The 15,563-nt window shown below is 41.5% G+C and overlaps 5 protein-coding genes and 2 non-coding genes across 7 annotated transcripts; 3 read left to right on the top strand and 4 right to left on the bottom strand.

Moving 5' to 3' along the window:
- LOC101305343 (ZF-HD homeobox protein At4g24660-like) lies at positions 1-1,174 on the top strand. The gene has a single exon (XM_004293155.1). It carries the CDS (start codon positions 1-3, stop codon positions 1,027-1,029), a length of 1,029 nt encoding a protein of 342 aa, XP_004293203.1. The 3' UTR covers positions 1,030-1,174.
- A 1,860-nt stretch (positions 1,175-3,034) lies between these two features.
- Positions 3,035-3,737, bottom strand: LOC101297509. The gene is made up of 2 exons (XR_184110.1): positions 3,442-3,737; positions 3,035-3,322 (listed from the first exon to the last, which is right to left on the bottom strand). It is a non-coding gene; the product is annotated as an uncharacterized LOC101297509 (transcript).
- Positions 3,738-4,015: 278 nt separating this feature from the next.
- Positions 4,016-4,088, top strand: TRNAA-AGC. The gene has a single exon. It is a non-coding gene; the product is annotated as a tRNA-Ala (tRNA).
- Positions 4,089-4,826: 738 nt separating this feature from the next.
- LOC101297214 (protein RADIALIS-like 6-like) lies at positions 4,827-6,285 on the bottom strand. The gene is made up of 2 exons (XM_004291822.1): positions 6,005-6,285; positions 4,827-4,851 (listed from the first exon to the last, which is right to left on the bottom strand). The coding sequence occupies exons 1-2, from the start codon at positions 6,283-6,285 to the stop codon at positions 4,827-4,829; spliced, it is 306 nt and encodes a 101-aa protein (XP_004291870.1).
- A 2,702-nt stretch (positions 6,286-8,987) lies between these two features.
- LOC101305045 (CBS domain-containing protein CBSX3, mitochondrial-like) lies at positions 8,988-9,999 on the bottom strand. The gene is made up of 5 exons (XM_004293154.1): positions 9,754-9,999; positions 9,578-9,659; positions 9,408-9,481; positions 9,239-9,299; positions 8,988-9,146 (listed from the first exon to the last, which is right to left on the bottom strand). Exons 1-5 carry the CDS (start codon positions 9,997-9,999, stop codon positions 9,004-9,006), a joined length of 606 nt encoding a protein of 201 aa, XP_004293202.1. The 3' UTR covers positions 8,988-9,003.
- Positions 10,000-10,764: 765 nt separating this feature from the next.
- Positions 10,765-12,504, top strand: LOC101304745. Its single transcript, XM_004293153.1, has one exon. It carries the CDS (start codon positions 10,765-10,767, stop codon positions 12,502-12,504), a length of 1,740 nt encoding a protein of 579 aa, XP_004293201.1.
- Positions 12,505-12,985: 481 nt separating this feature from the next.
- On the bottom strand, positions 12,986-14,763 carry LOC101296927 (tubby-like F-box protein 5-like). Its single transcript, XM_004291821.1, has 5 exons — positions 14,730-14,763; positions 14,257-14,641; positions 14,064-14,151; positions 13,820-13,952; positions 12,986-13,709 (listed from the first exon to the last, which is right to left on the bottom strand). The coding sequence occupies exons 2-5, from the start codon at positions 14,617-14,619 to the stop codon at positions 12,986-12,988; spliced, it is 1,308 nt and encodes a 435-aa protein (XP_004291869.1). The 5' UTR covers positions 14,620-14,641; positions 14,730-14,763.
- Between the last annotated feature and the right edge of the window lie 800 nt (positions 14,764-15,563).

Raw genomic sequence — 15,563 nt, 5'->3', positions numbered from 1 at the left:
ATGAGGACGTCAGGCTCTGCAGCCCTGAGCTATGGTGGCACTCATTTGACCAAGGAATCATCGGGAGGCGGAGAGAAAAGAAGGCTTGGAAATATTCATAATGGTACTCCCGCTGGCCTCTCTGCTTTCACTGCCAATCACCAAACCCTAGACCACCACCACCACCCTCTTCAGCCTCACCATGCTCAAGTGGTTCAACCAGTCCCACTACCCACAAGAGATCCAGATCCAGATCGAGTCATCGCCTCCAACGCACTTGTACCCAGTAGTGCTGTGGCCAGGTCCAAGACACCAACGTTAGCAACAGCCAGCAACGTTCGCTACCGAGAATGTCTGAAAAACCACGCGGCCAACATCGGCGGCAATGTCTTCGACGGCTGCGGAGAGTTCATGCCTTGCGGCGAGGAAGGAACACTTGAAGCTTTGAAATGCGCGGCTTGTGATTGTCACAGGAACTTCCACCGTAAGGAGGTTGACGGCGAGACGATGACGCCGTTCGGTCACGGGTCTAGATCACGAAGCATAATGCTCAGCCCTATCCAGCTCCCTCCGCCGCTGCCGTCACCTCACCACCGTCACCAGAAGTTCTCTATCGTTCAACCCATGAGCGTGGCTTTCGGAGGCAGCGGAGGAGGAGGAGGAGGAGAGTCTTCGAGTGAGGATCTGAACGTTTTCGACAATGCGGATGGAATAGGAGGTGGGGTGGCGCCGCCGTATAGCTTGTCGAAGAAGAGGTTCAGGACGAAGTTCACGGCGGAGCAGAAGGTGAGGATGGTGGAGTTTGCGGAGAAAGTGGGGTGGAGGATTCAGAAGCAGGATGAGGAGGATGTGGAGAGGTTCTGTGATGAGGTGGGAGTCAAGAGGCAGGTGCTGAGGGTTTGGATGCACAATAACAAGAACACAGTGAAGAAGATGCAGCATGACCATGACCATGACATCACCACCACCACAAGTCAGCTGGCATTGGAGAATAATGTTGAAGCTCATGAACAACAGCCAGGAGGTCAAGGAGGAACAACAGACACATGATCAAGACGCTTGGAGCTTGAACTTGGTGATGAGTGTAAGTTAGCTCAGATTGGTATGTATAAATTGGACCGATGGAGATGCGTTATTGCTAGCTAGCTAGATTGATCAGATGCATGATTCTTCTTCTTCTTCTTCATCATTGGAACTCGATTAATCCTTGTTAAATTGATTAGTAGTACTACTATTCAGCTGGGTTAATTAGTTAGTAGTTAATTATGTTTTAATTTACAGAATGCTGTATTAGTTTAAATTTCCCATGCCATTGAAACATTGAATGATGCTGTTCGAGCTATGTGGAACCTGCATTTTCCATTTATGTGATACTATGGTCTCTACTTTTTCTTGTGGTCTCCATCCCACTTCTGTTTAGGGAAAGAAGTCAAATGTGTTGAAATGCTGGACAGGTTGCAATTTCTGGACCATTGATGTTTTTTTTTTTTTCAATTTTTCTAATCACAACCTTCCACTAATTTTTGGAGTTTGGAGATCCACTGTAATAATAATGTATGAGGTTAATTTCTTTGTGACAATATGATTAGTGACTCTAGGTTTATCCAGATGAGGTGAAAATTTAGGATAACATTTATGTGTTGTTAGAGTTTCATAATGTCTCTAGTTTGAGTCGTGTCACTGCTTAGATCATTATTATTTTTACAATATTAGGGTTCTCTAAAGGCATATACTAGCTAGATCTGATATTAATTACTCGGCGACGTATATATGTAAAATGATCGAACTATGCATTCTGTCCGACCGCTATGAAAGTTCGGAGTGACCATAAACCCACACAACTGACACAAATTAAAAGTGTCTGGCCACCTGGCCACTGTTTATTGTGTATATATTGACGGTGTGAGATATCAAGAATTGATAGCCTTATCATTTCCAGTTGTCACATTTCCTAGCTACTCTTGGCTGTAAAATCCCAATTACCTGTAAATTACCCAACAGCTGAAACCACACGAAACAGTAACATTTATTGACTAAACCATCTTAAAACCCTACCAATCCCCAACCCCTTCTAAAACCCTCCACCATTCTCCACCCACCCAATCTCAACTCTCCTCTTTCTCACCTCCATGGCAGCCTCTATCAACAACATTGCAGCTACCTTCGCCACCGTCCCGGTCACCTCATCCTCCTCCTCATCATCATCCTCCTCAAATCCTCACCAAACCAAATTCTCAATCTCAACCTCCCACAAATCCATCTCCGCCTCCTGTACCCACCGCAAACCCAACTTCAGGGCCCAACCCTCCCCCTTTCTCAGCCTCTACGGCCCGCCTGGCCCACCACCCGATCGGCCCATTTCCGCCACCACGATCACCAAACCAACCAAACTCCTCTTCTCAGTCGGCGATAAGCTCCCCAACGCTTCCCTCCCGTACCTCGCGCGAAACGACGTCGTTAAGTCTATCACTCTCTCCAGCCTCTGTAAGGGAAAGAGAGTCGTTTTGGTGGGCGTAACGGCGCCGTTCTCGCCGAGCTGCACGCGCTTCGTCAAACGCGTTGAATCGGCGAGGGAGAAAAATGCGCAGGTGATCGCGTGCTTCGCGGTCAGCGATGTTTTCGTGATGCGGGCCTGGGGAGAGAGCCTGGCCGTTGGTGAGAGGGTGATGATGTTGTGTGATGGGGTAGGAGAGCTGACCAGGGCACTTGGGGTCTCTTTCAACCAAACCGGTCGACCTTGTTTGGGTTTAGGTGAACGGTCCAGGAGGTTTTGCCTGGCTGCTTTTAACGGCGTCATCACAAACGTTGACTATGACGAAGAAGATGAAGAAGACGCCCTCATTTCTACCAAATAAAAGTTCTCGAGTCCAGTGGGCCTAAGCCCAAACCAGAGATCTGCTACTGGTAGGTAATATTTCCCATTCCTTTGAATCACCTTGATTTGAATAAAAAGTGTTGTATTTAGATATTATACATGCTATTATACAACGTATAAATGTTGAAGTACGTTCTTAGAAATTGGAAACGTATTGTAATACGGAATTGAGAGCTTGTTGAATAATGTAGTGCATCAAATTGCACAAGCAGATCATATTATGTACGTATGTTCATAATTACAATGATATATTCAATCTTCATGTCACTTCGCTACGAGAGTCGAGACTGAGCGATGTTCTTCATTCTTATTACTACTCCTAAGACCAATGGGAATTAGGGGTTCCCGTTAGTGATGTAACACACGGTCTTTACTTATTTATGTACTAAGTTGTCATAGCAACGAGATTAAGGTTTGGAAGGTCCCTTTGCATGATCGTGGTCATCATCTCCCACGCTTGCGTCGAATCTGGAAAAAGGAGTGAAATACAGGCAAATGTAAGTAAGTTTTGAATGTACGTGATAATGCGATTAGGCGTATAGAGTAAAATTTGCATCAGAAGAGTAGTGGAAAGCCGATTAACCTACGAGAATTTGCCTTTAAACCAATCAGCCCATGACGAGCCGGTGTCCTTAGCGTTCTGCGCGACATTGGAAGCCTTGTGTCCCAAGTCCTCCGCTGCATGCTTTGCCGATGAAGCAGCGTCGCCGGCTTTATCCATCATGTCTTTATTGTCTTGATCATGACCAAACACGGTGTGGATGTGAACTGATATAATCAGCACCAATGCGAAGATGCACACAAACGAGGTCTTTGCCATTTTTTCTGATATTCGATTAGAGTTTCTTCCCAAATACAATTCAGAAGGTAGATAAATTATTTGAACTATTTCCTTACGATGAAAATGGTTCTTGATTTATAGTCTTGTGGTTACTAATCCTGGGGTTATAATTAGTCAATGGCTGCTGTGGAGATGATTACAAATAGGGAGTTGAGAGGCCATCTTCACTTGCCCGTTTCCACTCGCATATGTGTCAACAGAAATGTTCCCGTTTTAGAAGTAAAAATGTAAGAAAATCGAGATAGTCGGATGTGCTAAATTGATAGGAAGAAATTACTTGATGGTTCTACAGTAAAGTAATTAATTACTGTTCACCATTAGGGGATGTAGCTCAGATGGTAGAGCGCTCGCTTAGCATGCGAGAGGTACGGGGATCGATACCCCGCATCTCCATTAATTGTTTTTTTTTGGTTCCCGCCTTTTATGATTTCTCACAGTTCATTCTTTTCCAATTCAAAAAGAAAATTAAACCAGTGGGAGGTTTAGATCTAACTGCTTGATTTATTTGCGTATGCATTTCCAGGGTGATGGTGATCCCTGTGACTTCTTCATCCCAATGGAACAATTTGAGATTGATTTTCTTGAGTCTAGCTTGTTTTACAACTCGATTTAATACTGTTTAGTTTCAATTGCCGATTACACTTTTCGCTTTTGATTGATTGTGAATCTGATGCGTTCTAATGATATAATTAATTATATGCTATATCATATTCAAAGTAGTCCAATATATGTATTTGCTCTTGATGAATTGTCTGCATGGTGATGATCGATGAGTTTGTGTTACACTCTGAATAATATATGTATTTGCTCTTGATGAATTGTCTGCATGGTGATGATTGATGAGTTTGTGTTACACTCTGAATTATTGTTTGAGTACGTTCATCTGAGATTTTGTTTCGTATAAAAAAAGATACCCAACGAAGGAAATCAAACTATACACAAAGAGGCGGAAACACATAATATATTACTTAATTTCTTGTAGCTAGAAATTCAGAACCATAGATAATAAACACAGAGGGTTAGTCCTTGAAAGTGGTAACACATTCAGACTTGGTACTTTGGTAGGAAGGAGCAACTAATAGGCATGCAGCAGCATCACAGAGCAATGCATATGGTCTTTACATTTCGTCATCAGATCTTCAGATTCTTCATAAGCCTGCATAGAAAAATTTAGCATTAATAAAACTTCAGAAATTTAAGATGCTAAAAAACTTGTATAGAGTCATATAAAAACTTGCAAGTTGCCTATGTCGACTAAAACAATGAGCATCTTTGAGCTTAACTAAGATTATCTTAAGCCCACGTCCCATTAATTAGCTGAGGAGACACAATTAGCTAGTTTCTTCTGGGAGCTTCCTTCTGAAGTAAGCAGGTGTCTTATTCTATTCTATCGTTGATTATTGTATTGTGTGTGATTCTTTGAATCTCTTAAACCAGAAAAGCTGCAGAGTTAGATCCAACAGATCAGTGCCGCGCGCTAGCTACCAAGCCTCTGGGGATCAATGAAGGAATGTGATAAGTAATTTAAAAGGGTACGTTGTGTCACGTATGGCGTCACACGACGATTCCTCAGCATCTGGTTTAGAAAAAACTAGTTTAATCATAGGAAAACCATGTGCATTGAGATCTAAAATAAGTAAGGATTAGATTTCATGTGGCAGTTTTCTTAGAAGCTCAAGTTATATATAGTATGGAGTGCATGTGTGGATACAGTATAACAAATTATTAGGAAAGACATATAAAAACTTAGAGATATTGAATCAAGTTTTCGTGTCTGAACTGTCGACGCTGCCAGAATGGGGATGACATTATCACGAGGGTTTACGTGGAAGGGTGATGATGAACTCCTAGAGCTTTCTTACCTACAAATTAACCTAAATTCTGTTGGTGTCCTATACCAAATGACTATTCTTGGTTTGGAAGCTAGCTAGATCCTAATCCCCTAACGCTTGTTCACTATCTTAGACATTCTCGAACAAATTACTGTGAAGTTGGAGACTAATGCTTTCTATTTTCACACCTTCTGAACTTGGTTCAAAGTTGTTCATGCATTTCCATGCTCGGTGATGGAAATCCCAAGCCGGAATATCATAACGAGTTCATATACCTGGGTACCTATTTTGAACCTCCTACCTAATCAAGTTTTTTGGATCCATATATACATGACTTGGTAGATTGATGAGATTAAGGCAGTAAAGGAAGATTCTGATACATGCACCAGCTTCTATATATGCTTAGAGGTAAAGGGATCGATATCAGTATCATGGTTGCTTAAGAAAATGGAGGAGGTTTAAAGTAGAGGTTTATACCTCTGTTCATAATCAGCATTTCCTCTAGAGCTGCTTCCAGTGGTAGTCCTGTAATTGGGTATAGCAACTTGACCAGATTCTATATGCATGAGATCCTGCACCAGAATCTCATAGTGCCTCTTGACTTCCTCAGCTGATTTCCCACCCACAGCCTTGGCCACATTGTGCCACCGGTCCTGCGTGTCCTTGTCGTACACAGCCAGGGCCTTCTCGAACAGCTTGTTCTGCTTCGGCGTCCAGGAGGAGGAGTTGGAATTCCGCGACGAAGTCAGGGATGCCATTACTCGAAATGAACCAGAAACAACTGGAGGATCGGAGCTCGGAAAATTCTGTGGAATTTGAGAGTGGGGATAAGGAATGCAGAAAACTAAAGAGGTTTTGGGTGCAGGCTAGAGCCAATGAGCTAGAAGACTGGAGTCAAGGGGGGTTGATGGTATGGGAAAGAGGTTGCCATGCTTCTCCTTATAAGCAGGAGAAAAGGGCTTGTGGGATAGTGCAAGTTGGCGAATATTTTAGCTAGGGACACAAACAAGATGTGATTCGGTTACCTTGTGACTCAACGCTATGAAGGACAATAAGCAAAAAGGAGATATTTAGCAATAGCTAGCTTGTATATTTTGATCATTTTCTAACCTCTCTTGTCTTCTCCCAATACATCAAGTGGAATTTTTGAGAATTTACAGCCTGGTTGGGATTAGATCCCGATTAGTGTGGGTACGTAAGAGCGAGTGAGATTCTAAATTCCTCAATTTGACATCTTTGTTATCGTAAAGCATACTGTCTTTTTAATATTTTTTAGTTAAAAATGACAAGATGATATGTAATTAGTAAGTATAATAAAAATCTTATATGTGCGTTAGAACTACGTGATATGTCTGCTCACCGATCATATACTCAAGTCACATGTATTTCATACTATAAACTCGAAATAGTTCTCTTGTAAGCATGACATATGGATAAGTGCTAGGACTCAGGAGTTCGAAGCAGGATAAGATATACAATTATATAGATGATGATGAATTGAACGGAAGCAAGAAGAAGAAGAAATTAAACTGTTCTCAGTTGTCTTGCATTCATCATCATCGTTCAGAATTTCAGACCATGTACTGCGTGCATGAAGGAAATTTATGTCGTTTTTGTTTGTCAATTGCTTGTTCCATTTTCTCTTCCATATCTTTTAGCATGTCAGAGTCGAGCAGCAAGTTTCAAAAAAGCAGTAGATCAGTGGGGTCTCATAGTTAGGGAAAACGAAGAAATTAAAGGAGGGATAGATTTGGACGTAGTTGTGATATTGGAACTTGGAGATGGTCCGTCTCTGATGAGCAACACTCCAAAATGGTTGATTACTTGCTGGATGGTCGATCTGAATCACCAAGAGTTTGCCCTTTAGATTTTGTGTCAGTTCATATCAGTTTACTTGCTGCAATAGTCAATGAACATCATGCAATGGTAGCTAGCTATAGCAGCAATGGCAATGAGAATCAAGAACAATGTTGGTTTATGTGCATCTCGGTGCTCTGAATCCTCTTTTTTTTTGTCACGCATCCATGTGCACGGTATCAATAACGACTTTTAACCTATGATCAATTTTCTCAACGTATTTCAACTACGGAAAATTCTAGTATACCATATGGTATAACATGCCTCATAAAATGTGTGGTTATCATTGATTGAATAAGCAACTAAATGACCATGTAATGATCATTTACCTCTTCAAAAGCCCTAGTGTGTCACACAATTAGACACACTTGCAATATGTATGTTATATCATATGGTATGAGAGACAAACCCTTCAACTACTTAATATTTTTGCCCACAGTACTTGTTTAAGAAATACACATGATGATCTGGTATACGATCATCTGTAATTTCGAGAAACACATTTGATTGAATCAATGAATTGCATTATGAACAGAAATGTGCAACATGTACGTTGTTTATCATCAGGAGTCCAATGCATGAGGTTTGCTCCATTCAGACAAGTTGCACGGATTCTGGGCTTCAGATGCTGCAAGCATGAAGGAGGGTCCGGCTAGGCGATAACATTTTCAGGTTAATGTTCCAAGAAAACCTATAAAAAATAACCACCAAATCAATCTCTGGAATTTTTGTGGTCTCCAGTCCACTATTTCAGGAAAAGTTGTGATATAGTTGGGTTCCTCTCAATTAGTTCTTGAGGAATCTGTGTTCTTAATTCATTTGACTTGCATAGTAAGTCCCATTATATATAATGTATCTAACTGGATCAAATGTATATAGTAAAGATGGCACTAGCAGAAGAAGAACATAAAGCTTTTGATAAACTGGGTCCAATCATATATGCCTCCAGAAAGCTTCAAGCTTTGAGGAGGATTGAGGAGGATCACTCGTTGAGGGGAATTTCTGAATAAAGGGATCATATCTAGAGTGAATGTCACAATTGTTTTGATTGCTGAATCTACTTGGAAAAAGAATCCCTTGGTGACAGAATGTTCGAAAAGATAAGGAGGAGAAGAATGAGCTCATTTTTGCACCAATGGGAATTGCAAATTAAATCTTTTTGCTTAAAATAGGTCATATATGGTTTGCTGAATATCATGCTGGACATAACTAATCTGGCATACATTGAAGAATTGAAATTGAATCTACAACCAATCTTTGGTTACATTCTCTATCAGATAGGGTATATATTTTGTTTTCTATTTTAGGGCGCAAAGAGTATCACGAATAGCGTTTGTTTGATACTCACTAGTTATGACCTTATGATCTAGAGATTGGATTTGTAGAGATTGGATTGGGTTTCGATTTGAAATGGGGTCTGGAAGAGAAAAGAACAGGTGAGCCCATCACATAAAAGTGATTGTTGGAAACCATGTTTCCTATTTTGTACTTCATTAACTAAAATGGGAAGTCTGCTGTATGTGTAAACTATAAGACTTTATGTGGGAAGCAGTTACAAGTGTGTGCTTATGTTTTAATACAACCATTTTGGTGAACAGAAAATGCAACTGCCATGAGATTCAATAGTAATCTCCTCTAATGTACTGATTTAGTTGCTTCAATTCCCCGCTTTGCTGCTCCACCACTGCTCGAACAACATCTTTGATTGAAATCATGCCAACTAGCTTGCCATCTATGACCGGTACGTGCCGTATTTGATTCTCTGTTAGGGATAACAGATTATTACTAAATTTGCTTCAAAATGTGCTTATATTTAACCAACTGCTACGACACTCAAATTTATGTGCTAATTACCTGTCATAAGCTGCATTGCCTGAAGAATGTTTGTGTCAGATGTCACTGTTATTAATTTGTTCTGTCAAAGGTAAAAAGACTTTGTTGAAGTTAGAATCCAAATAATCAGTCAAAAATGATTCTATAACAGAATAGTGTGTAGAAGGTAAACTTCAGTCTTCAACTATACCTCATTAGTCATAATCTCTCTGACCCTTGTGTAGATGGGTGATCTATCCTGTGCAACTATTTTCCTCAGATAATCTATGCCAACATCAATAGGATCAGTAAAAAGTAAAAACTGATTGAGATTCGACAAATTGATAAAACTATATGAAGTTAGTTCTGTAACTAATTTACCTCGTTCTGTGATGATTCCTGCAATAGATTGTTGCTCTCCAGGCTTTAGTACAACTAATGACCCTATATTGTTCTTAGCCATCTGCAATTTCGTTCTCATCGATATATAAATTAGAAGTGGGTTAAGATTTTCCTACTACAGAATACAATACATGGACAGGAGACTTGGAACATACATTTTTTACTGCATCAATTACAGTGTCATCTGTGTGGCACCAAAGCCAAGGTCCAGTTTCTTCACTCTTGTTCATTAGTACATCTTGCACAGTTATATTCTCCAATCCTTTGGGGGCTGGAGAGCGCCATTTACAGCTTGAACTTAACTTCTCTATCCTAGCAATTCCTCTACCGTGCGAATGTTCCAGAGCTGCAGCTTTGAGTATTCCCTGGCAAGATCTTACAGCCCTCACAATTCCTTGCATTCTTATTCCTGTTTATGGGACTGGAATTTTTCTTTTGGTAAAACAGACCTGAGAGCAAACCAGAACCTGTTGAAACTGGTCGACGCTTCCCTGATGAAGGATGATAGAGCAAGGTTTTGAAGCAGAAGATGTAGCAGCATGCCATGTTATCTTAAGGTCATCTCTTACTTAGCAAAACATACTTTCCTCATATTCTTTTCTTGAAAAACTGCAGGAAGGAAATTTCATTTCTTTGGACCTTAGTTTTTCTTTGCATCACATTACTTGTTCAGGTGATCATGGATTTGATGTGACTAAGTTTACTTCTTGCTTGATGAAGAAGGCAAGTACTCTTGAGTCTGGACTTCAAGTTTCAATTTCATAACAGAGACAATCCTTTGTTGAAACTGTAGCAATCTATCTCGTCACGTACACTACGCCAATGGTTTTGATGGCAGCATTCCGGCAAAGTATATATACTTTGCATGCCTTTTGGAGATCTGCCAAAACAAGGTGGAGAATCATATCAAAACATAAATTGAAGCTAAGAGATGCTAGACCTATTAGATAAGGAAACTCTGAGTTAAGCAATTGCTTAGTCTTCCATTTAAGTCATAAACGATGCCTTGAGAAGTACTTAATTGTAAAGAGGGTGAGTGACTGAAGCAGAATTACCAGGGAGAAGGTAAGGTATCAGATTCAACTTTAATATATACCACATTTTTCATTACATGGTAAGCATCCATCAACAAAGCCAACCTTTTCATCTCCAATTCCAAACCATTCATGGCAGACAAAAGGCATTCCTTTCGCTTCCGGTTCCCTTGGAGTCATAGTCCCCGTACTAAAGATGAACCTAAAACCAAAAATCCTGCACAGTCAACCTCCACAGTAGTCCCTGATGACAGGCCACCATTTCGGCCAGCAGGAAAAGCTCCGGTGAAGGACACTCCTTCACAATCTCAGAAGCCTCAAAAAACTGAACCTCCACCATCTCATGCAGCCAGTGAGTCCCCAAAGACTCAATCCCCGTCTCGGTTATCTCCATCAAGGAAATCACATCCCACCACTCAACAAAGCTCTCCCCCATCACCTGCATCCTCTCAATCTCAACCAGTAGAGGAAGCAATATCTCAGCCACAGAAACATCGTCGAAAAATAGAGATCATATCTGAAACTGATTCCGGTGCTGAGGATAGTACTCCTAGAGAAACCACCTCTCAAACTCGTGAAACTTCTCCTGAGGGTATACAACTATTTGCTTCATCTGATAAATCAGATTCTGATACCCCAAATGCAGATCACAAGCAGATTTCGGAATCAGAGACAGAGTCAAAAGAGCCCAAAGAAGCGGAGAAAGAAGTGCAGGCACCGGCAGTAGAAGAAAAGACCAATGGTTACACAAAACCATTGCAAGAAAGGATCACTCAACTTCATGCTGCCGCAAAGGACTCAGCAAACTTGGGAAATCAGACCAAAGACCCCATTGGAGTTGCATTGCAAGCAGAACGGCGACACGAGAAGCAAGAAAGGGTCACTGAACCTCATGCTGCAGTGACAGACTCAGGACATCACACCAAAGATGGAGTTGCATTGCAAGCAGATCAGGAAAGGGTCACTGGACTTCATGCTGCAGCAACAGACTTGGAAACTCACACCAAAGACCCCCTTGGAGGTGCATTGCAAGCAGATCAGCGGCACGAGAAGCAAGAAAGGGTCACTGAACCTCATGCTGCAGCCATAGACGCAGGAAATCACACCAAAGATGGAGTTGCATTGCAACCAGAACAGGAGAAGAAAGAGAAGTTTGAGACGAAAGTGATACTAGCCACCACAGGCTCTGATGAGAGGAACTCCACAAGGGTGTCTATTAGAAAGATGGTTGCATCAACTGCGGAACAAGCTCCTCCAAATAAAGAAATCAGGGAAGATGTTTCCAAGGTTGATAAGCTCGCTAGTGCACACCAAATGCTTGATCAGCCAGTTGGTGTTGTGACCTTAACGGGAGAAAACAGAGGAGCAGCAATGAACTTAAGCTCAGAACCAGGAAAACGAGAAGAAGCAGTGCACATACGCCACAATTACAAGCTCAATCCAGATGATAATGAAGCTACTACTGATGGAGAGGTAAGCACTAGGGAAGACATTTTGGAGGACCATAAGAATGAGGGAGATCAACAAAGGAGCACATACATCAACAGCAATGTCCAGAGCGTCAATAACTCTATTGTATGCAATAGTTCTGTCACGGAAAGGGATCCAGGTGTTGCTGTGTTTTCATCAAACCCGCCAGAATCCATCAATTCAAACAAAGAATCAGACTCCCACCAAACGCACAAGTCTCAAGTCATCCAAACTCCTGCCGATAGGCTCACTTATGAATCCGCTGTAAGACGGCGATGCCTCAAAGGACTATTCCTGGAATCAAGTGACTCAGAACCAGATAATCCCGCCAAGCCTCGGCGTCATGGCTGCCGCTATGTTTGTGGAAAACAAAGGAAGGAGACAGATATCGGAATTGTTTAATTAACCATGTAGTATCTGAACTCATACGAGCTACCAGAGATATGTAAACAGAAATGGTATACATAACAGAAACCATGTTGTACAAATTGAACATATTAAGTTTATGGATCCTAAGTCTATTGTGTCCATTCAGGCTTACTACTATTGCTTATGTAAAACATGGATCTAAATATCAAGCTTCAATCACACGACGTACGTTTCAAATATACCGCTCTTTGAGCAAACAGGCTTATTACAAAGAGTCTGGAAAACGAAACACTGGAAGGGGTCGAACAACTAACTGCGCGCTTTCATTTAAACAAACAAATTGCCAACTTACATTATTATGCTTTACCGCCATTACACAACCTCGTGCGACTTCAGGTAAAGCACTAGCTAATCACCAAAAAGGCATAGCCTACAGTGCTTCAATCCAAACGAATATATACAGTTAACGTTAAGGGAAGATGAACATGAGTCACATGATGAGAAGAGACAGTAATCATTCACAGGCTGGTTTTGTGTCAAAGCTGCTCAAGCAAATTCCAAAGGCTTGGAAAGCAGACAGAGGGTATCGATAATCCATTGTGAAGATGTCTTTACCAATTTTCCCAAATTGCAGTATAACTTTCTCTTGTTCTTCCGCTGAGACATTCTGTGAAGGCTCTGCAGTAGCTACCAGCTGGAAATTCTTTACCGAGGCCACTGTAACGCGGCCCCTAAAATTTAGACACCAACACTGCAGCTGCTCGTGCCATCTAGGAGCTTTGTTTTTCAAAATGAGAGGGTCACTGATGTCATCATGCTCCAAATCCCGTCTGGGGCTACCACAGCTCAGATTATCCAGCAGCTTCTTTCCTTGTGAAACTGGCAATGGGGAGGTTTGCTGATATAGACAGTCTTCTAAATCAGTTGGAGTAGGCACAACGCCACCTTCAGTTGGAGTAGGCGCAACGCCACCTTCAGTTGGAGTAGGCGCAATACCTCCTTCCTGAACTGATGAGATGGGAATCGATTGCATGACACACTGCATTCTTCTTGGTCCCCTTGTTCGGAGGATGTTAAGCTCATAAGATACAGTAGCAACATTATAACTACCAGCAGGTACCCTTGGAACTACATGCTTTGAGTTCATTTTTTTATGCGACTTCTGACTTGTTTGGATTGCAGAGCCATGTGGATGCTGACTATCATAGATGTTAAACTTGGATCCCAGAAAATTAGACCTGTTCAACATTTCCCAATCAATCACATAAAAAGAACAAAACAAAAAATGAGTCCTTGCAGTTAAAAAATGGAATCAGTCATGGCAATAACAAAGATTCCTTGAGCTTGCCTTAGTTTTCCAACATAAGAACTGCTTGCTCGAGAGAAGTCATCTGCAGCCAAAGATATCACAAATTCTGTACTTGTTGCCCGTCTAAGTTTCCTTGCTGTCAACAATAGCTTACTCATGTCCCCGGAGAGAGCTATAAGTTTATGCAAACAATTAGTCCACATTGATTTAACTGCTAGCTAGAGCCTAGCATACTAATTTATCAACATCATGATCCTATGAGAAGAAGCATTGAGACATTTACCAGGGCTTAAACCGAGAAACAGGCGATATGTCGAAGTTTCTCTTTCCCTCTGAATAAAGCACTGGATCAGAGAATCTCTCTGCCCCGGCTACGAAGATTATATGCAATGCAAGCATGAGGAAAGTAAATAATCTTCACTAATCACTAGCAACATGGGAAACCACAAGAAACTAATACTGTAGAATATATATACCTGCTTCAGTGAGATAGGGAAGGTAAGCAAGCCACATTGCTCCGGAGTCTTGACAATCTCTTTAGTAATCTCCCTCCATGATCTGCAAACCGAAGCGCAAGCAACGACGTCCCTCCGAGCAGGCCAGGAGGTCTCGTCTTCTTCCACGCGCTGGATAATGTCATGAAGCAACTCAGGAGGCATGTCTGCCCATTGGCTCTGCTGCTCAGCTGGTAACGGTGAAAATGGCTGTTCAGGTGCAATATGTGATCTGGTCCGGCGACGGCGCATCTTCTTTCTCTCTGGCCCTCCAGCCGTGGCCGGCTTCTTCATCAGCTCATCTCTCATGATCCACAGATCACGGAGTACGTTTTTCAGTTGCATTAATGACCGGTCAACAGTTCCGCTGCTACCAAAATTTCCAATAAACATGTTAATATTGCTGGTAGGATTTTCGCAGATCAACTATTTTTTTTCAAGAAATTACAATTCACCTGGTAAGAAATCGGCTCGATACTGAGTTATTTACTGAAACAGTGATCTTTCCCAAATGCCACGCTGCAACAAAGTATGAAACTTTTTTTCTTCAAATTTCAGCACAATATTGGCTCACTTCACCAAAATGAAATTACATGAAATGAAATATTCGAAGAAAGTAAAGTTCGATCATAAACTATGGGATTTGAATATGCAAATTAACCAACACATTACATATTACAGAGAATAAATGTACCGGGCCAAATGCGACTGGAGGCTTCTTCGGAAATGAAATGACAAGTATGCGACGGTGGCACAGGTGAAGGAGAAGGAGGTGAGAGTGTATATATATGATTGTTCTTGAAATGAAAGAAACGAAAAATGGCAATGGAAAATGAGCAAGTCGATCTCCTTGTTTTTGGTTATGGTTATGGTACGAAACAGAAGGGCCGCATCGGCGGTCAGGCAATCAATGCCTTAACCACCTGAGCCACCGCCCGCTGTGACGTCCCTCACCACCGCAAAAAAAGCAGAAGCCTTCTTCTAGAGCTCTTGCTCGCTCAAGGATCCCCAAGTTTCGTTCTTTCTATTAAAACGCCATAACGACCTCTATTTTCGTCGGTTAGATTTCGAGGCTCCGTTCCCGTGATCGCGCTTCCACTTTTCCTATTTTGCGCCCCCGTTCCGTCCGTCTGTGTGAGCCGGCCTGTATTTATAGCCGTCTGTGTGTGTGTTAATTTTTTTTTTTTTTGAAGTATACATATGATTTTCCTTAAGGGTATGAATGTATTAATAATTGGCCAATTGTGTTGAACAACTTGACATACTAGGTTTTTTTTTTTTTTTTTTTT

The sequence above is a fragment of the Fragaria vesca genome, linkage group LG2, assembly GCF_000184155.1.
Source record: "Fragaria vesca subsp. vesca linkage group LG2, FraVesHawaii_1.0, whole genome shotgun sequence".
Classification (NCBI taxonomy): domain Eukaryota; kingdom Viridiplantae; phylum Streptophyta; class Magnoliopsida; order Rosales; family Rosaceae; genus Fragaria; species Fragaria vesca.
The sequence above is the reverse complement of the archived record's forward strand: the minus strand, read 5'-3'. Positions and strand labels throughout refer to the sequence as shown.